Source organism: Gigantopelta aegis, chromosome 8, assembly GCF_016097555.1.
Source record: "Gigantopelta aegis isolate Gae_Host chromosome 8, Gae_host_genome, whole genome shotgun sequence".
Classification (NCBI taxonomy): Eukaryota; Metazoa; Mollusca; class Gastropoda; order Neomphalida; family Peltospiridae; genus Gigantopelta; species Gigantopelta aegis.
The window spans coordinates 31,815,573-31,839,907 of NC_054706.1; the positions used below are offsets into that span (position 1 = coordinate 31,815,573).

The 24,335-nt window shown below is 37.1% G+C and overlaps 1 protein-coding gene across 1 annotated transcript in view; it reads left to right on the forward strand.

The window, feature by feature from the left end:
* LOC121378645 (serine/threonine-protein kinase SMG1-like) overlaps window positions 1–24,335 on the forward strand; it is a 119,024-nt gene that overhangs the window by 5,018 nt on the left and 89,671 nt on the right. The window contains exons 2-6 of the mRNA XM_041506913.1: window positions 15,014–15,150; window positions 16,261–16,319; window positions 17,736–17,813; window positions 22,592–22,673; window positions 23,291–23,338. Of these exons, the coding sequence (XP_041362847.1) occupies window positions 15,014–15,150; window positions 16,261–16,319; window positions 17,736–17,813; window positions 22,592–22,673; window positions 23,291–23,338 (404 nt within the window). The remainder of the gene's footprint in view (window positions 1–15,013; window positions 15,151–16,260; window positions 16,320–17,735; window positions 17,814–22,591; window positions 22,674–23,290; window positions 23,339–24,335) is intronic.

The window sequence follows — 24,335 nt, forward strand, 5'->3', positions numbered from 1 at the left end:
AGGAAGTGGACAGATTCGGTGTGGGCAGCCATCTCACACACTGGCAGAACTGACCTGGTCCACGTGCAGGGCAACCTGAATGCACAGGGCTACATTGACCAGATCCTCCGGCCACACATCGTTCCAGTTATGGCCAACGCCAACGCAGTGTTCCAACATGACAACGCCAGGCCTCACACAGCACGTCTCACAACGGCTTTCCTACAGAACAACAACATTAATGTCCTTCCTTGGCCATCGATATCACCGGATTTGAACCCAATTGAGCATCTATGGGACGAGTTGGACCGACGCCTCCGACAGCGACAACCACAGCCCCAGACCCTGCCCGAGCTGGCAGCAGCCTTGCAGGCCGAGTGGGCCACCATCCCCCGGGACGTCATCCGTACTCTGGTTGCTTCAATGGGCAGGCGGTGCCAGGCAGTTGTCAACACACGCGGAGGCCACACCCGGTATTGACTCCAGATGACCTTGACCTTGGTGGTGTGTCCTATCACTTACTCACAATGGACTAGAGTGAATTGTGAACAATCCTGCAACATTTGGTAATTATCGGACTCACCATTCAATAATTAAATCAATTCTCCAAATGTTACGACAATGTGGTTTTGCGTTTCTTCTTTTGAAGAGTATATATATACATGTATATAATTTTCAGGCCTCAACATAAGAACATTGAGCATATATAACTTACAGGTATCAGGTATTTATCCAGGATATTTCACCAGGGTCCCATGTCTCATGGGATTGTGGAAATTAGCACAAGCAAGTCATACTTGAGATAAGTTTTCAGGCCACTGGATATAGTATATATATAGATATAGAGAATAATACATGAGTAGCCGTTAAATACCATTTATCTCACAACAAGTTGTATTATCTAACAAGATATATATATATATATATATCTATGTAGATATAGAGAATAATACATGAGTCGCTGTTAAATACCATTTATCTCACAACAAGTTGTTTTATCTAACGAGATAGATGTACAGTAGAATCTCGGAAGGGTCGAACACACCGCAACGCTTGAACCAAAAACGAGGTTTTTTTCGGTAAACCCATATATTAACTGCTGAAGGGTCGAACACGTCCAGGGTTAACTACAGTGTATAAGCCTTCGCTCGAACTAAATTGTCGGTCCCATCTATGTTAATAGCTATATTTCCCTCGAACTGGTGATCCATCAAATATCAGTTAGGCCAAATAAAAATAAAGAATTGGTGATCGTCCTTTTGAACACACAATCAGAGTAGGAGGGAGGTTTTTTTTCTGTGAAAAACTTTATAAAACCCTGGAGACCAGGAGTAGCAGCCAACAGCGCCTGGATGTTGTAGTTCCTTCACTGGACCTGGTGATAGTTTAACCTGTTACAGTGCTTACGAAAGTTGAATTGCTACTATCTCGACACATTTTTAACAGTTTTTAACAAGATAAAAAATAAAATAATTTCAGGAGTGGGCACATTTTTCAGGTACGGGCAGGGATGATCACCAACGTTTTTTTTTTATTTGGCCTTATGGTAAACCACCAAACAGGACTAACAATTGCTGCACTTGCACAGTTGGCTATTATAACCTTCGGATTAATTATTTAGGTGCAACGAACTATAGAAAGAAAGAAAGAAATGTTTTATTTAACAACATAGATATAGATGAATCGGGGAATCGCAACACTAGCCATGCAGTCCTTTCGTCACCACGCTTGTCATGTTGTTTGTTGTAATGATCTTTCAAGTACAGCTAGTGTTACTGCAACTGTTAGATGAACCGTGATACCAATCAAACAATTAGTGCACAAACGGACCTCAGCATAAAGCGTTACTTTAAAAAACAACAACATTTCTGGAAAGTGGACAGTGCTGCGTTTTTTATTGTTGAAATATTCAAATTGTTTAGTAAATTCATGTACATACAGATTAAGAATTTGCCATTTATTTATTTGATTTCAGTGCATTTACATGTATTACACAACTTGTATCTAATTCAACTTTCTAACATGTTATGGAAATGTCCGATTTTGACTGAATGGCTCAGTCGAACTACCCGATGGGTCGAACACTTTCTCGCGCACCGACGGGGTTCAAGCCAATGGGATTCAACTGTATATATATATATCTATATAGATATAAAGAATAATACATGAGTAGCCGTTAAATACCATTTATCTCACAACAAGTTGTTTTATCTAACGAGCAAAAGCGAGTTTGGTACATTTTTAAACAGCAAGTTGTTAGATAAATGGTATCTAACAGACACAAATGTATTATTCTAGTTCTTACATATCCTCAAAAAACCCAAAAACTCCCAGATTTTAAGCAAATTTTAACATCTAGCTTTTGTGAAATTCATACACAGGTTTATTTCATTTTTTTGATGATATTAAATGTAATGTGTTGTGCATTTCTTTTATATAGTATTATATAGTTGAATATGTTAGGTCTTGTGATTTAAAATATACAGAAAAAGGATCTATATATAATATGGGCAGGTTTTATTTACTGTTTAACTGACTACAGACAACTCAATACTTTTAATTTTACATTGTGATTTAAAAAAAAATATTGACTTCTGTTAATATTTAACTATTGGGATTGCAGGGCTCAAAATAGCAGCCATAGAAAATCAGTCAATTTTTTCAGGGTTGAAAATTAGCGGTCGCCCATGGCGACCTTTATTGGCTAAAGGTGACTAAGAATTTTACAAAGGTAGTCTGCTTGGCAACCATCAATTTTAGGGTCTGGCAAGCATGGTTCCAGTTAAAAAATGAAACACTGAAACTGAACCGAATTGTGACAAAACACACTGCGTCTATGCAAAATACATATCTGACCGCAGAAGACCTATAGACACCATGCTCTATATTTTGACAGCGCCTGACTCAGCTTCTGTGTTTTTGGGTGGGGTCATTCTAAAAATAGATCTCAAAACATTGAAGACACTGCATGTATTTTTAAAATCTGGAAGTCGTCGGCTTATTAGAATGGACTGGATACGTCATAATTATCCATAAGAGCTGCTATTTGATAATTGTTAATATATTTAATGTTATGGTAAAAAAAAAAAAATATCATATTTAATTAGCATATATTATTATGTCAAAATCAAAATCTGTCTTGTATGTAGTTCGAACTCACACTAACGTGAGCGCATACACACGTATAAAAATAACAATTGAATTTTCCATCAATACAGGGCTTATTCCAAAGGCCAGTTAATTGATTGTCGCTGTCGGTATCGTGCACGAACACACACACACATACAACACATGCACACGTGCGTGCACACACACACACACACTATTACATTTTACTAAGGCAGAAAATATTAATTTTAGGCCATTGTCTGTTTGCGTCAAAAGGGAACCAATGAATTGGCATGTAACTTCACAATGAGTAAAGATAAAAGTCAAATAAAAACATATTAATTTATTAAATGTTAAACCCATACCATCTCCAAAAAAAACCCATTTGGTCGGGGTGTGGGGGTGTTCAGGGTAAGTTAAAATATATATTTATAAATTACCCACAAACTGCATAGATATAGGTTTAAATCAATTGATGGAACATCCAAGGTAATCTGGACGACAAAACCGTAATACATGATCAGGACCATATTTCTGCACAATGCAATCGAATGGGTATTTGGCAAAATAGTGGATGATTCCATGGACCTCTGTCTAGTGTCTCGCCTTTAGGAAGAAATCCATTACTTGAGATTTTACCCCTCTTGTATCGCTACAAAGATGACTGCCACTCCCAGACTAGTTTAATTACTAAAGCATGCATGGTTCTACATTTAGTTTCTTTGCATTGCATTTTTTTTTTTTACTTCAGCGACAGTTCCAGTCATGCTGCTGTTCTAGCATTTTGTCTTCACATCTGTGTTAAAAATGAGATTTAATATGTATAACTTGATGGTACTTTGTAAAGTAACATTTTTATTTGTACTGGATTTCTTTTTTTTCTTTTTTTTGACTTTGGATTTAAAATTTAACATGTTTTTATATAAATTTTAACTTTATTCATTACGAAGTTAAACGCCAATTCATCGGTATTCCTTTGTACGGTGAGCACATGGTTATTATTAAAATAACACATTCTAGTTTTGATTTTGGCTCAGTTAAATTTCAATGCGATAATTGAATTTGAGAAGGGCCAGTAAGATTTGTCTTCAACTGGCCCTGCTGGCGACCATGGTTTTCATATATTAGTTTTCAACCCTGTTTTTTTTAGACCAACCATCATAAAAATAGGTAATTTTTCAAGAGATGTACATACTACTTATATTTTACAATTATCTTATCTGCTATTTAACTTGTGATTATGTTATATTTTTAATATTCCATAATGCTTTAAAATACATTTTAGAGATCATAATTTTGTCACACTTTCTGGTTTTTTTAATTAAAACCTGAAAATGTCTGGTCCAAACATCCAGTATTAAAGGCATATTGTTACAGACCACTGACCTATTTAATGGTCTAACAAAGTATTACCTAAACAAAAATAATTTGATTTGTTCCTAAATTTACTTTATTGAACCATCTTCATAACCACCATACCTCATTTTTTTAATGACATTTTGTGAAAATAATTGAATTATGGCAATATGGTCCATAATTCAAAAACTAAAATTGCTGAGAGGGTTGACATCGATTTCACTCCATCATGGTTCAGTTTAGGTGATGCGAAAGCTAGATTTGGTTTCCAACAATTAATATAATTTTTATTTATTATCCATTTTTAGAGAAATAAGGTCCTTAAATCCGTGACAGTATGCCTTTAAATGCTGAATAATGTAAACAATCCATGTTTTCTGCAAACACCTGTGGACTGCATGTTTCTTGCAGTGGCAGCTTGGTTGGAATTGTCTGCATTTCACCAGCTTCTGGCAAGCTGCTAATTAGCCATATAGCAATAGATTTTCGTGCTGTTTCAGCCAACAATATACATGTAGGTTCTGTTTTGTCCAATTTGGTTCCATTTTTGCTGTGGAGTCGCAGATTCAATGCCAATTTTTTTTGTTTTTTTTTACAAAAATTATAGATCACCGTTTTATTTTTTAACTCGTCTGTCAGACATTTTACTCGCATTTGGCAAGTGGGTGCATGGGTATTTTCTGCACCCCTGATGCTTGATCTTTAAAAGGGATATACTCAAAGAGTCATATATTATTCCTTGCAATAATACCAGGTCTCGAACTTAAGAATTTATCTCTCACGGCAATTTTAAAAAGCATTGCTATGGATGAAATATCCCACCAACGGCAATTGTCAGCCTGCCTATATGGCAGTTTTTTAAAAAGTGACATTTGCAACAAATCAACAAATGTGCAAATGTTAAATATTGGCAGATAATGTACACCAGGTGTACATATATTTTGTGATTGTTGGTGCTCTCTACCTACGGCAATTTTATATCTCAATGACGGCAATTGCCACCAGTGCCGTCATTAAGTTCAAGCCCTGTAATACCGTATGGCAAAGCACTCAATTCATTGCATTCCTCTATATATATAAACATGATGCGTGGTCAGTTTGGGATGGATCCTCGTCGGTGGGCCCATTGGGCTATTTCTCATTCCAGCCAGTGCACCATGACTGGTATAACACAGGCTGTGGTATGTGCTATCCTGTCTGTAAGATGATGCATATAAAAGATCTTTTGCGGGTTTCCTCACCAAGACTATATGTCAAAATGACATCCAGTAGACGATGATTAATTAATGAATGTGCTCTAGTGGTGTCATTAAACAAAACAAACTGTTTTCCTCTATAGACATGATAGAGAAGTGAAACCAGCTTGCCTGACATACAGGTATTTTGCTTACTCATTAATATTCATAAGCATTCTGTGACATAGAACTGGCGGGTCTCTATAGAAAATTGATTACCAACCACTGTTTAATGTTTTTAAAATTATGTAGTGATCTCTCAAACTTGCATAGTGAATCACGACACAATCGCCACTAAACAAAATGTGGTCAGCCGTTCAAATGGATTTAAAGTTGTGCAACTGACGCACGAACTGAACGATGGCTCACATAATATTGTGCTGTGTACTTCGGCCACCATTTGAAAATAAAATTAATATATATATATTAAATAATTAATATATATATATTAAATAATTAATATATATATATTAAATAATTAATATATATATATTAAATAATTAATATATACATGTAGGTGCCCCCCGCACACCTCCTCCTTGGTAAATTGAGGCTGTCAGAATATTGGTTAAATTACTTTAAAAGGTTTTCAATTATGGAATGGCATAGGATGACGAATAATCATCTTTTGTTTGTGTATATACAATCTGTGGTTTTTTCATAGTTCTTTACTTTTCTTCTTCTTTTTTTCGTCTTCTTTTTTTTTTTTTTGCATAAACAGTTTTGTTATTTTCAATTACTTTAATCATCATGTAACCTGAACAACTGACCTATTTTTTTGTTGTTGTTGTTGTTGATGTTGTTGTTGTTGCAGTCAGTGTACAATGACTGGTAAATCAAAGGCCATGCCATGGTATGTGCTATCCTGTCTGTGCAATGGTGCATATTATTATTATTAAAGATCCCTTTAATGGATTTCCTCTCTAAGACTATATATGTCAAATGTTTGACATCCAATAGACGATGATTAATAAATCAATGTTCTCTAGTGGTGTTGTTAGACAAAATAAAATTACTAATCACACACAGTATCCTTGCATTAAGTCAAAATTAAAAAAAGTGACCTAATTCTGAAAATATCCAGAACATACAATGTACATGTACATGTATGTATATCACTAGGGTATGTTATTTAAATAACATATAAATCCATCTACGTACATGTATTTTATGTACCAGTAGCTAATAAAAAAATCAATACATGCGTCCTATACCTGTGAAAATAGATGTATCAACTGTAGACAGTGTAGTGTTTATTATTTATTACAACTGTAATACTGTACTGACAACCGTTTTCAACAGGTGTTCCCATAGAGATTAATTTTACTATGTTAGACTCGGTATCACTGGTAGCAACATGCAGATTTCACAGACACTGTGTATGTATGTAGGTACATGTAGGTACATTGTATAGGTAGTAGGTGTTGACAAACAGCTGTGTGATACAGATCGCGTCCCATAAAATCAGTTTTATTCCATGGCGTATGTTACACCAGTTCTGCCTGTATGTGACAGTGACAGCCTGATCCCGGGATTACAGTGTGTCTCCACACAGATTTTAACAGATGCTAGAAACACGGTCTATGAACCCTGGTCCCCGGACTTGGGTCCAGACCAGCTCGGTGTTATACAGCTAAACCCAGATGCTTGGAATGTTTACGTTCAGTATGAAAATCACAGTCAGGACGGATTGTTGTCAGAATACTGTGGTGAGGAGATTGTATTTTATTTATGAACCTACTTATAATTGTGAGTGGAGTAATTATGTTCTAACATTTGGCGGTCTTCACCATGAGAAAAAATATGGCGAGCTGAAGATCATTCTTCTGAAATAGTGCTAGGCAAGCAATCACATGGTCATTGAAGTTTAAAAGTAAAATTTATTTTTAAAATTCATTGTGAGGCGATCAATTTGCTGTTCTCCTAAATTCCAGGCGAGTGTGGAGAGCTTCTCAGGGGAGTGTGGAGAACTTTCCAGGGGAGTGTGGATATAGCTTTCCAAGGGAGTGGATGGGAGCGGGAATGATCACTGGCCTTTACTGGCGAAGACTGGTTGAAACCAGAAAGGCAGAGAAAATATAGTTTTCTAAATTTTGACCAAATTTTATTTATTTATTTTATTTTATTATTTTAGCATTGAATCCACGAAAATACACAATGATATATGTACCGTATTGCCAATACCTGGTAGTCTACTTTGGAGTTCCGAACTGCGCATGCATGATATTCTGGAAACAGGTTATAGCGAAAAGAGAACCATGCCATAATGGCCCCAAACAAAAACAGAACCAAATTGGACAAAATGGAACCTAGTGCTTAAATAGAAGTACAAAATTAAATGTACATGTATGGCTAAAAAGGCATTACATATGTTGTTTACATTATTCAACATTTAATAATGGGCTAAACATTTTCAGGTTTTAACACCCCAACACCATTTTCACCAACTGATACATTAAAATGCCGTTATAACTAAACTAACAACGACAAACCCCCCCCCCCCAAAAAAAAAAACACACACAAAAAAAAAACACACCACCCACAACCCAACCCCACGAACCCCCCCCCCCCCCCCCCAAAAAAAAAAAACAACCCCACACACACACCTCCAAAAAACCCAAACCCCAACCGAACACGAAAATGGTTCTGTTTTGATAGTAATTTCGATTTAGCCTCATTCCTCTGAAACGGAGCCGGTCAAAGGTCAATTGTTCCTACAATTGATTTGTTTACTTTGAAAATATGTTACTGATGTGTTTTGAATAGAGTCTTCTGTTAAATACTTGTGGGATTTGTAAATCTATATGAAAGAAATGTGAACCACGTAGTTTTGTCTTAATAGCTTTTGTGTTCGATTTCGTTCATTTGCCACGTGATCTTGATCACTTACCAAGTGTCCATAATAATGTTTTGGTTATTAATATGTGTGTGTGTTTTGTTCAGAGGGTTGGTAAAATAGTTGGATGTTAACTGAGCCCCCAAAGTGGACAAAAATGCTGGGGGGGGGGGGGGGGGCGGGGTCAGGAGCATGCTATTATAAAGATATTGTTAAAAAAATAATTATTAATATATTGTTCTATAGGCTGGGACTTGTAGAAATTCTGGCGGGCTAGTACAGTGTTCGAGATAAAAAATTTGGGGTAGTATCCCAGTTGGATACTAACATTTCAAAATCTGGTATCCCACCTGAGAATTTAGTATTATATGGTATCCCGGTGGGATACTGGGTTCTTGAAGACTGGTATCCAAAATTAAATTCTGGTATCCCCGGGATATCGGGATACTGTTAATCTCGAACACTGTAGTATAGTTTAGTTGGGTCTGGTCCAGCGGGCTAGTGAAATATTTTCCATTTCTGCACCCCTTGTTTGAACATTGATTAGCAGCTATACATACTACCTGTGTGTATTTAACCTTTTAGAATTGTGTAATGACCTTTGGAACTCGTGTACTGCGTCACTACAGGTATGCAGTACTGAACAAATATTCCTTAAAAGGTAGATACCGGCCTCGGTGGTGTCGTGGTTAGGCAATTGGTCTACATGCTGGTAGGTAATGGGTTCGGATCCCAGTCGAGGCATGGGATTTTTAATCCAGATACCGACTCCAAACCCTGAGTGAGTGCTCCGCAAGGCTTAATGGGTAGGTGTAAACCACTTGCACCGACCAGTGATCCATAACTGGTTCAACAAAGGCCATGGTCTGTGCTATCCTGCCTGTGGGAAGCGCAAATAAAAGATCCCTTGCTGTTAATCGGAAAGAGTAGCCCATGTAGTGGCAACAGCGGGTTTCCTCTCAAACTGTGTGGTCCTTAACCATATGTCTGACGCCATATAACCGTAAATAAAATGTGTTGAGTGCGTCGTTAAATAAAATATTTCTTTCTTTCTTTGAAAGGTAGACCGATTATTCAAAGTATAACAATTCTTGCAGTGTTAAAATATTTTCATCTTGCTAAGGGGTGATAGAAAATTGATCACATGGTAATATTGGTATGTCTGAGACTACGGTATACGTCATTTTCCACAAATGTTTTTTTTTTAAAACCCACCACCACCACCTTAATTTGTATCAATTGTCTGCTTTTTAAATATAATTATACACACACATCAGAACAAGAAGAACAGTGATACATGTATCTATCACAAAATTACTGACATGATGTTTGTGAAGAAATGGTAATGGAAATTGTAAACTTCATAAATGTGTCGTGACCTATAACTAGTACAATACTAGCTAGGTTAGGCTCCAGGGGTCTCATTCACAAAGGTCTCTTAGGCTCTGCTAGACAACAAAGCATCCTCTTTGCAAGTCTTTTAGCATTGCACTGCGAGATCGCAAAGTTGCGAGAGTTTAATGAATTAGGCCCCAGGTTATCTGCATATACATGTAGGTTACCAGGTACTATACTACTATGCTTATTTCAATGTTTGGGCATCGTAATTATTATTTTATGTCTGATAGGTCTGTAGGATCTTTTCCCCTGTGCATGTACACAGTTTTTAAATAAAAGTTTATCGGCCCCTCACACATACGGTAGAAAATTGTATGTAATACCAGCCTCGGTGGTGTCGTGGTTAAAGCCATCGGACATAAGGCTGGTAGGTACAGGGTTCGCAGCCTGGTACCGGCTCTCACCCAGAGTGAGTTTTACCGACTCATTGGGTAGGTGTAAGACCACTACATCCTCTTCTCTCTCACTAACCAGGGGATGGGACGTAGCCCACTGGTAAAGCGCTTACGTGATGCGTGGTCAGTTTAGGATCGATCCACGTCGGTGGGCTTATTGGGCTATTTCTCGTTCCACAACTGGTGTAACAAAGGCTGTGGTATGTACTATCTTGTCTGTGGGATGGTGCATATAAAAGATCCCTTGCTGCTAAAAAAAAAAGGAGTAGCCCATGAAGTGGCGACAGTGGGTTTCCTCTCTCTATATCTTAACCATATGTCTGATGTCATATAACCATAAATAAAATGTGTTGAGTGCGTCGTTCCTCTCACAAACAACTAACCCACTGTCCTGGACAAACTGCAGATAGCTGAGGTGTGTAATATTTAGTAATATTTAATAGAAATTAGAATCTGTCTCCATTCAGTGTTCGAGATTAATATTTTGGGGCAGTTGGATACTAACATTTCAAAATCTGGTATCCCACCTGAGAATTTAGTATTATATGGTATCCCGGTGGGATACTGGGTTCTTGAAGTCTGGTATCCAAAATTAAATTCTGGTATCCCCAGGATATCGGGATACTGTTAATCTCGAACACTGCCATTGAGAGACATATCTCAGTGGTAAAGCAGTTCCTTCCAAATGTTGTTATGGGTGGGGTTGTGCTTTTGGAAGGGGATATATTGTTTCAAGAAAATGTTTATTGCCAAGTAGAACATTAAAATAATTATATACTACTCAAAAGAATTTAAGGGTCAAAAATTTATAACCAAATAAGTTTCAGAGTGTATTAGATTGATGATGTAAACTACACCAAATTTTTTATTTATTGTTCCATATTTACAAAAAACCACAAATAAACGTCACTGTATACAAGAAAGTCACATGACATGCTGTCAAAGTTAAAGGTTGTCAAACATGGATTTACACATTAGAACATTCGTTTAATAGTGTGTGAATCCACCCCTGGCGCGAATACACTCGACACATCGTTGCCTCATGCTGTTGATCAGACGTCTGAAGAACTCTTGGGGAATGGCCTGCCATTCTGCCATAAAAAGTTGACCCAGATCATGAAGGTTGGCCGGAGGGGCATGGTTATCCCGAACTCTCCTGCCTAATTTGTCCCAGGCGTTCTCTATTGGGGCCAAGTCAGGCGAATATGCTGGCCAATCCATCCTGGTGATACCTTGTTGTCTGAGAAAGTCCGTTACCACCCTGGCGCGGTGGGGTCTGGCATTGTCATCCTGCAGAACTGCCCCGCCGCCAATTTGCTAAAGGCCTGGGAGAACCAACGGCCAGATAATCTCATTCAGATAGCGGATTCCATTCAGATTGCCATCCACCACATAGAGGGGGGTCCTGTGGTGGATAGAGATGACGCCCCACACCATGACGCTGCCACCACCGAACCGGTGACGTTGTCTAACGTTAACGTCAGCGAAGCGCTCCCCAGGACGTCTGTAGACACGAACCCGACCGTCGTTGAACTGGAGACTAAACCTGGACTCATCAGTGAACATCACTCGACCCCACTGAACACGTTGCCACCGCAGATGAAGTGTGCACCAGTGACGTCTGGCTGTTCTGTGATGTGGTAGGAGTGGTGGTCGAACAGCCTGGCGACGGCAGCGTAGATCATTGGCTCTCAGACGATTGCGTATGGTTTGATCAGACACTCGAGTTCCAGTCGCAGTCCGCAGATTGTCACGTAATCGGCGTGTAGTGGTTGTGCGTTGACGTAGAGCCATATTGGTGATGTAGCGGTCCTCTCTATTTGTCGTGCTTCGATTTCTTCCCGAATGTGGACGATTTCGAACAGAATTCGTTGCTTGGTACCGTTGCCACAGTCGGCCAACGACACTCTGACTGACACCAAGTCTCAGAGCAACATTTCTTTGCGTATTGCCATCCTGAAGCCAAGCAATAGCCCTTCCTCGATCTTCGATAGTCAGTTGACGTCGTACCATTGTCGAATTTGGAGTGTGCACCGTACACGAACGCAAGCTCCAATTATACGGAAATTCAGCATTGGGAACATGGAATACACATGCAAAGCGTGCAAATGAAGCGCTTTGTGAAAAAGCAAGTTATGGGCACTTAGCAGACCTTTCGCTTTCGCCCTAAGTTACGTGCAAATGTAAGCATGTTTTCGCCATTAGAACTAGTCGACAGTGTCAATGACAGTGGATTTTAATTCATTTATGGGTTGCTTAGACCCACTTTCGTCAAAATGGAACAATACCATGCGTGACATTATGGTCTAGCTAAAATAATGTTGAAAATATCGTCTGACCCTTAAATTCTTTTGAGTAGTATATAGACTAAATGTGTAAATGTGATATGAATTTGCAACTTTATGAATAAATATTACAAAGTCAGCAAAAATCCAGTTTTAGGTACAATGTGATGTGCTTCTACATGCACATTGGTAGACCTGTGTGTGTGTGTGTGTGTGTGTGTGTGTGCGTGTGTGCGCGTGTGCGTGCATGCGAGAATGTGTGTGTGTGTGTGTGGCTTCAATCACTCTTAATTAAGGCACAATGTCAGTATGTGTATATTATTACCACACATACACATGTACACACGCACACACATAAAAATGTATGGATCACAGACAGTGTGTATATAAGCACCTTGATAATAATCAATTATTGGCAAGTAATAGCTCTTGTAATTTTATTGTCTATAGTGTACCATTTTTGACTTGTCTGAGCTACATGTGTAGTTGGTCATATACATTGTATAACATGCATTGTAAGGTATTGTTCCTGGTGATAATATTAAAACAGCTGTTATAGATCTGTCGGTTCACATAAACTGCTAGCTGTGACATGCCATTAAATTGCAGAGTAGGAGTAAACATAGGTATCTATTCTTCTATCTTGAGTAACTTATGACAGTTGATCTGTGCATTTAAATTTAATATGGTTTCTTGGCACCAGTTAAGGAGAGTGATCTTCAGCTTACCTTGAATTTGATCATGACGAAAGAAAGAAACAAATGTTTTATTTAAGGACGCACTCAACACATTTTATTTACGGTTATATGGCATCAGACATATAGTTAAGGACCACACAGAGTTTGAGAGGCAACCCGCTGTTGCCACTACATGGGCTACTTTTTTCTGATTAGCAGAAAGGGATCTTTTATTTGCACTTCCCACAGGCAGGATAGCACAAACCATGGCGTTTGTTGAACCAGTTATGGATCACTGGTTGGTGCAAGTGGTTTACACCTACCCATTGAGCCTTGCGGAGCACTCACTCAGGGTTTGGAGTCGGTATCTGGATTAAAAATCCCATGCCTCGAAAGAGATCCGAACCCAGTACCTACCAGCCTGTAGACCGATGGCCTAACCACGACGCCACCAAGGCCGGTTTGATCATGACAAAGTCTGCTGGTACACATGTTTGTTTAAAGGTTGTGAATGTCTTTATTCTGTCCAGCCAATGCACCACGACTGGTATATCAAAGGCTGTGGTATGTGCTATCCTGTCTTTGGGATGGTGCATATAAAAGATCCCTTGCTGCTATTCGAAAAGAATTAGCCCATGAAATGGTGACAGCAGGTTTCCCCTCTCGATATCTGTGTGGTCCGTAACCATATGTCCGACGCCATATAACCGTAAATAAAATGTGTTGAGTGCGTCGTTAAATAAAAAGTGTCCTTCCTTTATTCTGTAATGATTTGTTAAACAGTTGTCAGGTCTGCAGCAGCATTTATTTTCAGCTACTTAAATAGAATTACAAACTTTTCCATTATAAAATTTACTCTGTTCTGATTGACTGAGGTCACTTAAAAACTGAATGTTATCCTTCGATAAACCTCAGAAAATTACATCAAATTGGACGGCATTATGTAAAACAGGTCATGGATAGGTTCAGGGCTTCTAGAATTTTTATAAAATCCACTAGCCATGGGATCAGTGATTTAAACAATTTACTACTACTAGCCACGATTAAAAATTCACTAAGCCCGACTTTACTTTAAGTTGATACAGTTTTACTAAGTAATTGGATGTCACCTAAAGAGAGAGATAGAGCTTAAAAACACTAACATTAGGTGTGTGGGGGAGGGGGGGGGGGGGGGGGGGAATTGGGGCAGGATATTCATATTTATAAAATAGACTATTTTTATTCAGTTTGTAACTGTTATACATCATAAAATTCACCCTAAAATGACAATCAATTCTTATACGTATAACAAAACAAATATTTACTGCCCGAGTTTGTAAAAGTATTAAAGTACATCCAGTTGTTTGCAGATCATTTCAAAATATTCATCTGTATGAGAACATTATTAATGTGTGTTATGTAGTGTCTACAGCTTTGTTTGTTTTGAAAGATATTAATATAACAAAACAAATATTAAATACTAGCCTGAACACTAAAACCGTCCACTTTGTTTGCAGATACCAACAATACATTCATCTGTATGAAAACATAAATGTGTGTTCTTTTCAAGCATATTATTATTAATTTAACAAAATAAATGTTAAATGCTTGCCTGAACACTAAAACTGTCCACTTTGTTTGCAGATACCAACAATACATTCATCTGTATGAGAACATAAATGTGTGTTCTTTTCAAGCATATTAATTTAACAAAATAAACGTTAAATGCTTGCTTGAATACTAAAATCCTTCAATTTGTTTGCAGATCCCAACAAGACGTTCAGTGATGAGACTCGCCTGTCTAAACTCATGCGTCGCGTTCTCCGAGACAGTGACAAGGAGAGGAGAATCAACGCAACCAAACAGCTGAAGGATTTCATACACTCGGCAGAGGGTGCAAAGGTAAACTCAGGGCTTCTAGATTATGGTACCCCTACTCCCATGGCTAGTGATATTCAGTGTTGGGCTAGTAAATAACTACTATTGCCATGCCCGACAGCTAGTGAAAAACAATTGTTAAATGTTGCAGTTAAGTCAATTTTGTAAATATGAATATCCTGCTCCTACCCCAACCCCTCCCCCCCCCCCCCCCCCCCCCTCTTTAGGTGACATATCTGATTATAACTATTATTTAGTAAAATTGTATTAACTTTTAAAGTAAAGTAGCGCTCGTGAATTTTTAATCATGGCAAGTACATTTTTATAATCATTGATCCCTGGCACCGGCCTCGGTGGCGTCGTGGCAGGCCATCGGTCTACAGGCTGATAGGTACTGGGTTCGGATCCCAGTCGAGGCATGGGATTTTTAATCGAGATACCGACTCCAAACCCTGAGTGAGTGCTCCGCAAGGCTCAATGGGTAGGTGTAAACCACTTGCACCGACCAGTGATCCATAACTGGTTCAACAAAGGCCATGGTTTGTGCTATCCTGCCTGTGGGAAGCACAAATAAAAGATCCCTTGCTGCCTGTCGTAAAAAAGAGTAGCCTATGTGGCGACAGCGGGTTTCCTCTAAAAACAGTGTCAGAATGACCATATGTTTGACGTCCAATAGCCGATGATAAGATTAAAAATCAATGTGCTCTAGCGGCGTCGTTAAATAAAAACAAACTTTACTTTGATCCCTGGCGTGCATGGCTAGTGGATTTTATAAAAAAATATAGAAGCCCTGTAAACTTGTGTGTTATGATTTTTCTTGGACAAATGGGGAAGTGCTGGGGTGAGGGGGTGAGACTAGAATCAGCCTATTGTACTTAGGGCAGTATCAAAGTAATATTTCATTCCTTTTTAACCACCCCCTCCCCTTTTAAGCTTCAATCTTCTTGGTGAAACACCCAGGGTTGTATAGTTGGTGTCACAAGTTTGCTAATACCATACACTTTGTAAATGATCTTTAGTTTACATATTGTGTTGTATTTATGATGCTTAAAACGTAATGAAATAAATAGACTTCGTAAAATTTGGGGGTTTTGGGGTTTTTTCAAGTATTTTTTATTGTGTTCTATTTTTCAGACTGCTCAGAAAGCAGCTGATGATGTATTGGCTGCCTTGCAGTCCGTCCTCTTTGAAAGGTATGTATCAGAGATGTCAAGGATATACATTTCTTTATAGAGCTTTAACTTTGTTATTTTGTTTGGCTCATATACAATGTAGCCTGTATTGCCAAAAAAAGGAAGTGATGAATTGGCATATAATTTTATAATGAATAATGTTAAAACGACTATAAAAACATATTATTAAGTTCAGAGATGCCAACCATTACGAATTTGGCGGAATCATTACGAATGTAAAGCATAGATTGTCTTGTTCGAAATTCCGATTTTTAGAAAGAAAATCGTAATTTTGAGTATTTGGTGTCTGATCGTATTTTGGAAGGCACGAATGTTGTTAAACTGGAGAAATGGAAAAGCTTTTCCCCTCTTCACAATCAGCAATCGTAGATTCGTTTCCTGCCTTGTTTTTGAAACTTATGGATTCTGAATAGCGAGCATAGCAAGTGTGATGATATAGAATAAACCAGTCTAGCAATCGGTCTTGTGAACAGCCCCGATGTTTGCCGATTGGGTACGGCCTTGAACTTGACTTTAACAAAATGTTGAAGAGGAAAACAACACGTTAAAACGTGCTCCTGAGCCATCACTGATAACATTCCTATTTTGGTGGGTGCAATTCCTATTTTCAAGGCCTGGATTCCTATGACACTCGAACTAGGGTTGGCATCTGTGTAAGTTTTAAACCCATACCCGGTTCTACACAAATAATAATTACATTGTATTTATAGGTTACGGTAAAGCAATTACACAAATACTTCTTTGAAAAGAGTACCTTTTTTGACACACCAGCCACTTTGACAGTTGAATACACAATTAATTAGACAGTAATTTTGTCCCAATTCAACCTAGAATATTTTCTGGATACATGTGAAACAGTTAAAAAAATATATATATACTTGATAGATTCAAATCATTTTCCAAAATAATTAGCAAAACATTAGAATGAAAATTGGGACATCAGAAATGACCATTGTTTTGATGTTATTTACCATTAAATATATGTAGTGTGTTGTGGTCTAGTGCCTATGTCACACTTTGAGGTACTATTTTCAAAGAAGGACCCATATGCAGTTCTCTTCTTAGTCTGATTACTAGTAACAATTCAGGTGTAACTGCCCACCTTGGCTGTTTTGGGGGTAATTTTGTAATTTTCGAGAAACCAGCTATGAGTTTCTGTATAGTATGTGCCATCATACAAAAAGATTTGTAAATAATTTCAGTTTTTTGGAAATACTACATGTATTTTTGTGTTCAGTTTAGAAAAAAACTGGCTCAGAAATAAATAACTTGTAGTAAATTCCATAACATGAAAACAGGCATTCACTGTGTGACAGACTATAGATTAGTTCATTATTGTGTCATGAACTGTAATTCAAATGCAAAGTTAATTTTTTAAAAGTAAAACCTAAACAATTTCAATGGTGTTTGTTGCAGGACATGTGGAGACGTCAAGCAGGAGGTGGCTCTGTGTATTGGTGTCGTTGGAAGCACCATGGTTCAAGACATGCAGAGGTGAGACAAGTTTGTAAACAGCTCTTCTGAGGGGTGATGGGTTGTAGAATCATTTTGTTTCTTCCTTAACCTGGGCCCATATTTTCGAAACCATCTTAGCGCTACGAAATTGTAAAACCGTCGTAGGTTGTGACGTCAGTACAGCACATGCCAGCGACGTCATAGCTTACGATGGTTTTACGATTTCGTAGGCTACTATTGCTTCGAAAATATGGGCCCTGACCTCTAACCTATGGCATTTCCCGTTTATTACATTAGACTGGTCCGAGCATACCAGCAGCCAATGAAATGGCTAAAATCTTCCATTGATCCCCACTGCTCAAACTTAAGAATTTGTTTCCCACGACAATATATAAAACAAAATTGACATAGATGAAACGGCCCACCAACAGCAATTTTTAATAAATGTACACCAGGTGTATGCATTTTGCCATTGTTGAGGAGCTTTATCGATGGCATAAATGTGCCGTTGGTGATGCTCTTGACCTACGGCAATTTATATCTGAACGGCAATTGCCGTCGTTAAGTTCGAGCCTTGACATAGTCGGAATGGACTGGGGAAAATAAATATTAAAGAAAAAGAAGAAAAAAAAGTTTGAGCCCAGGATTTCTTGTTTTGGACATGCAGAGGTGAAACATCTGTTGTCTTATGAGGTACGATAGGTAGTAGGATCAATTTACCTTGATGGAACCATAGAGGTTAACCAATCAGTAGTCCACGGCTGATCGTATGGTTTGTTCTTGTTATGGTGTATAGGTAACATTTCATGATGAGTATCTTTATGTGATGGGAGCTAGTTTCTTTACTACCTACTGTCGCAGTTACCATATGACACAGAGCTGTGTATTAAAAAATGTGCTGAGGTGTTGTTAAAAAGATGTTCCAATTCTTTGTTGTAAACAAGCTGTCATATGGTTTTGTGGTTAGTGATCCTATCCGTAGCACTTATAACCATTGATGACTTCCCTCCTGTAATGCAGTGTACATTGTGAATTGTAGTGGAACAAAGCATGCCAGTGGTTTAATATATATATATATATATATATATATATATATATATATATATATATATATATATATATATATATATATAGACACAATATATACACACACACACACACACAGGCCTGCACAAATTGCACGAACGACTATTTCGTTCGTGCATCGGTAATGCCATTTTATTTGGCATAACCGATTTACTGTTCGTGTAAAATTTACTGAATGATTAGTCCTGGCCGAATTTAACTAATCAAAAATGGCGATATTGTGATGGTCATTACAATCTCGAACTGGATCAGCAACCAGGGTAAACCAGATCCACTGTGACCCTATTATTAACTGTAATTCCGAATCGGATAGTGACGACGACGACAGTGTCAGTGATAATGACAGTGACAGTATCAGTATCCACTGTACCTCAGATGAGGAAGATGGCACCGAGTCTCCAACTCTGGACTGACTGTCATAACATTATATACACATAAAAGACTAATATTATAAAATTAATGGTAAGAGATTGCCTCGCAGTGAATTCTTATTTATTCACACGTAGTTATGCACACATGATGATGTGTATTATATAATAGGCCAAGCCTGACATTCACTATACTTTGGTAATTTATTACAATAATCCTATCCTAAACATTTGTATACATATACTTTTTACTTACCATTTGCACTCTCTTGTTTCTCAAAATTAAGTGTTTGTATATATATATATATATGTTGTTTTTAATTATAAAGAAAAAACCCAGGTTATGCAAAATCTTTTGGCATGACCCCTTTTCAGGTTATGCAAATTTTTAATTTGTGCAGGCCTGTATGTATATATATATATATAGAGAGAGAGACAGACAGACAGACAGACAGACAGACAGACAGACAGACAGAGAGAGAGAGATTTATGTAATTGTTGAACTAGTTTTAAGCATTAAATAATATTTGCTTGCTAAGTAGTATCTAACATATTGTACCAGTTATCTTTAGTGTCAAACTTTATCAGTTATTTATTTTTAGTATCTACTGTAGAATGAACCAGATATTTATAGCATTGAGTGTAATCAAGAGTAGATTCAAATTGATTAGAGAGATACCAGTCTAATCAGCTAGGCATATGTGGTATCTGACGTAATCGGTTACCTGATTAATATGCCATTATATGTGTATACTTTACAACACAAAAAATGGCACACACGTATATGCAATAACTTTTATTAGAAATAAAAAGGTAATAGTATTAGGAAAGAATCTGAAAGGATTAAATATGGCACGATTGTTAATGTAAATCAAGTAGATATGCAGGGTTTCCGCCAGAGGGTAAAATGGGTATGGCGCCATACCCAAATGTTTTTTGCAGATTTTTTTAAAGTTAACCTTTAGACAAAATTAATTACTATTACAATTACTGCATGATTTTCTTCACCCTAACACTAAACGTAACTCATTTTCTTTCTGGGGGATGCTTCCCATACTCCCTGTTGACTGGTTGCATTCAGTTCCATGGTCCCATACCCCAAAAAATTCTGTCTGGCAGAAACACTTATCTGTGTGATATCTTACATAATTAAGTACATGATTAAATATGTATAGTTCACAGTGCAGAAAATAGCACATAAAAGAGTAAAATTATTTTAGAAATAAAACTAAAGGGTGAAATTCAGATGAAAATATTGTAATTGTCAAGTGTTGAAATAAATTATAGTTGGCCAATTTGTTCCTGAACCTCTACATGTTTCAAGCCTTTATACTAATAGTTCTTTTTTTTCTTTTTTTGTACGAATAAAATTAGGTGTATTTTGCATTTTATTTTTGTTAATATTTTGTCCCATGGCAGTCTTAACATGTATACTGATATAAGTGAAGTTATGAATTGCAAATACTGAAATTTATCCCGCAATACATATACATTGGCAAGATATGATGACTAGATAAATCTCTATATTTTCGGTCACTGACCAAAAATATAGGTCACGTGACATAAGCCCGACTCGACTCAAGTATTTCAGATTATATTTTCAATAAACATACTCTTTAAATCATTTGTTTAAGTACAGTAAATACAAATAACTTTTAGTTTTGCGATAACAAAAAACCCTTATATATTTATTTGTGAATTAGATTTTAGAAATGCTTTTTGAATGTGACAGAATATTGCTAGCATCTTACAAAGAATGACATCATGTGGAAAAAGCCATGCTAGGTTGACAATACTCGATTTGAGTACACAAAAATGGAATAAATAATCATGATTTTCCTACTATTCCTGTAAGATTGCAGGATAAAAGACCAGTTATTCTCTATGTAGCCATAGTGAATTATGTGCATGTAGTATATTCATATCCTTGGTCGTGTGTGGGCTCATTGGGCTATTTCTCGTTCCAGCCATTGCTCCACAACTGGTGTAAGAAAGGCCATATTATGCACTATCCTGTCTGTGGGATGGTACATATAAAAGATCCGTTCCTGCTAATCGAAAAGAGCAGCCCATGAAGTGGTGACAGTGGGTTTCCTCTCTCAATATATGTGTGGTCCTTAATCATATGTCCGACGCCATATAACCGTAAATAAAATGTGTTGAGTGGGTCGTTAAATAAAACATTTCCTTCCTTCATCATCTTGGCGTTTTGGTGTATAGCTGTAGTTGTGTTTAGTCTGTTGTTTGGCAGCACAAAATGAATTTTAATTGTGCTTATTGTACATGTGTATTTCATAATAAGGTTGCCAAAAAGCTAATATATAATCTGAGAATCAGCAAGGTTTCATGAGCTTTTTTTATTTGACCAACCCCTGCATTTAAGAAAATCTACTATAGTCCACAGCAGTGGAGAATTAAAAAAAAAAGTACACAGCATTGCCGATTGCCGTGGACAATTTCAGGGGTTGTTTGACCAGTGTTCAAGATTAATGGTATCCCGATATCCCGGGGGTACCAGAATTTAATTTTGGATACCAGACTTCAATAACCCAGTATCCCACCGGGATACCATATAATGTTTTTGGTTTTTATTTTTCGCTAAAACAATGAAAATAGTAATTTACTGGTGAAGTTAAGTAACAGTATCTTTCAAATTTGTTACGATCTTATTTACGAATTTCATTCAAGTGGGATACTAAATTCTTAGGTGGGATACCAGATTTTGAAATATTAGTATCCAACTGGGATACTGCCCAAAATTTTTAATCTTGAACACTGGTTTGACCGATACAAACAAAGGTTGTGACTTTGCATTTTCAACAACAAACAATGGGCTAAATTTACAAAAAGTATACTTGCCTTATAGTCATGTTTATGTTCCCTAAACAATCATGTATATTTAATAGTTTGTGATAAATGCAAGTGTTTAGTTTCATGCATGCACACATGGTATTTTCTGTGCATTTAAAACCTGCATACATCTCAAATAAATGTGATGAATTTGTCTAGTGGATACCGATGTCTTACAAGGAAGGAAATGTTTTATTTAATGATGCACTCAACACGTTTTATTTACGGTTATATAGCATCAGACATATGGTTACGGACCACTTAGATATTGAGAGAGTAAACCCGCTGCCGCCATGCAATGGACTACTCTTTCCGTTTAGCAGCAAGGGATCTTTTATATTCACCATCCCATAGACAGGATAACACATACCACGGCCTTTGATGTATCAGTCGTGGTACACTGGCTGGAGCGAAAAATAGCCCAATGGGCCCACTGATGGGGATCAATCCCAAACCGACCATGCATTAAGCGAGCACTTGTCTTACAAAATTTAAGTATTATTATTATTTCAGCTATTTTACTTGGATCTTCACCCAGATTGAAACGGTCATGGATGATGAAACAAAGGGACTCTATTTGTTGGCACTAGCAGAGGTAAGATATTTGAAGTATTATTTCTACCACTGTCTGGCATGGATGTACAGATCTTGGATTAACTGGCATCCATATTGCCCTTCCAATATTTTTGTATAATATAATGAAAGTTTGGATAATTGAATTATATAACTAAATAGTCAAAAATTAAAAGATGAAAAATTTGGTTCATACTTGAAGAACATTTTAGTTTTGTAAGCATTAGTTGAAGAGGAACATACATAAAATGTCTATTTAAAATAAATTTGTGTGACCTTACTTTTAATAGGTCAGCTGCCATGTGACTGTGTTTAATACATGTAGGTCAACTGCCATGTGACTCTGCCTTCAATAAGTTAACTGCCATGTGACTGCCTTTAATATGTCAACTGCCATGGACTGTGTATAATATGTCAAATGTTCCGTGACTGCCTATAGGTCATTTGTTGCGTGACTGCATATAATAGGTCAAATGTTGTGTGACTGCCTATGATAGGTCAAATGCCTAGTGACTGCCTTTAATAATTTAGCTGCCATGTGACCAGGCCTGTAAAAAATATTTTTTATGCTTGGGGTTGAATTGAAATTGAACCTAACCTAAGTTTATATAAATGTATTTACTGTTTTTGTGTTTTCAGACGTTGAAATGTGATGAGAAGAAGCAGAATGCTGCAGACCTCATGGATGTAAGTATAAATTACATTCAGAATATTAAACAAACTGCCAGTTATTTAAAACATGCTGAGGTGCATGTAAATAAGGATTTCTTTTTGTTTTGCCAGTCATGGGGAAAATTGCTTGCAGAATAAATATATTGGTTGGGTCTGGTTGACTACTATGAAGTGCATAAAAGATAGAACTGCATACAAGTGCTTTGTATATACTCACAGCAAAAAGTCCCTTTGCTTATATTGCACAATGTATATATTTAATGGTTTTGACATGAAGGAAAAAAAATCTAATCTTTTTCAAGAAATTATCAAGTGATTATTCAGAAACTATGAGTTAATTTTCACAATTATGACATCAGGGCACAATATTTCACGCGAACCGCCGTTCTGTTCGCGTGTCGGTTACGCAAAATTAAATTTACGCAAACTGCAAATCGGTTACGTCGTGGACTGTAGACGTTCAGAAATTAAAACTTGCAGACATTACGATTACAGGAAATGTATTCATGCAGACATACTACTAGTATTCTGACAAATGTTTTAGACTGATTTTTAGATACTTGATGCGCGACAAACCAGTAGACAACGGTATATTGCACCGGTTGTAACTTGAGACCGAAGGCTCAGTATAGAGTCGAGCCAAAAGTTTTAAAGAAATGTGCACGCACCGCTTAGGCGCCTAAATTATCTGCTGCTATTGTATCTCTAAAGGAATATATGTAGACATAATATTGGATTGCCTATAATTTTACAAAGGTTGAAAACGGTTTTAATGTAAAAAAAAGAAGAAGCAAAAATGTCACAAAAGCTGAAAAATACTAACATCGCATAATGAGCTTTAAATAACAAACATTTGGAACGTTACTGTAGTATAGAAGTACCAGCGATAAAGTGAAAATAGCATCGTCACCGCAAAATATCAGTGTCAAATTGTGGTCTTTCATTTTTTTGTTATTATAAGATTTATTTTTTATTAATCTAATCATGCACCAATGAGTAGCCTGTTTTATAG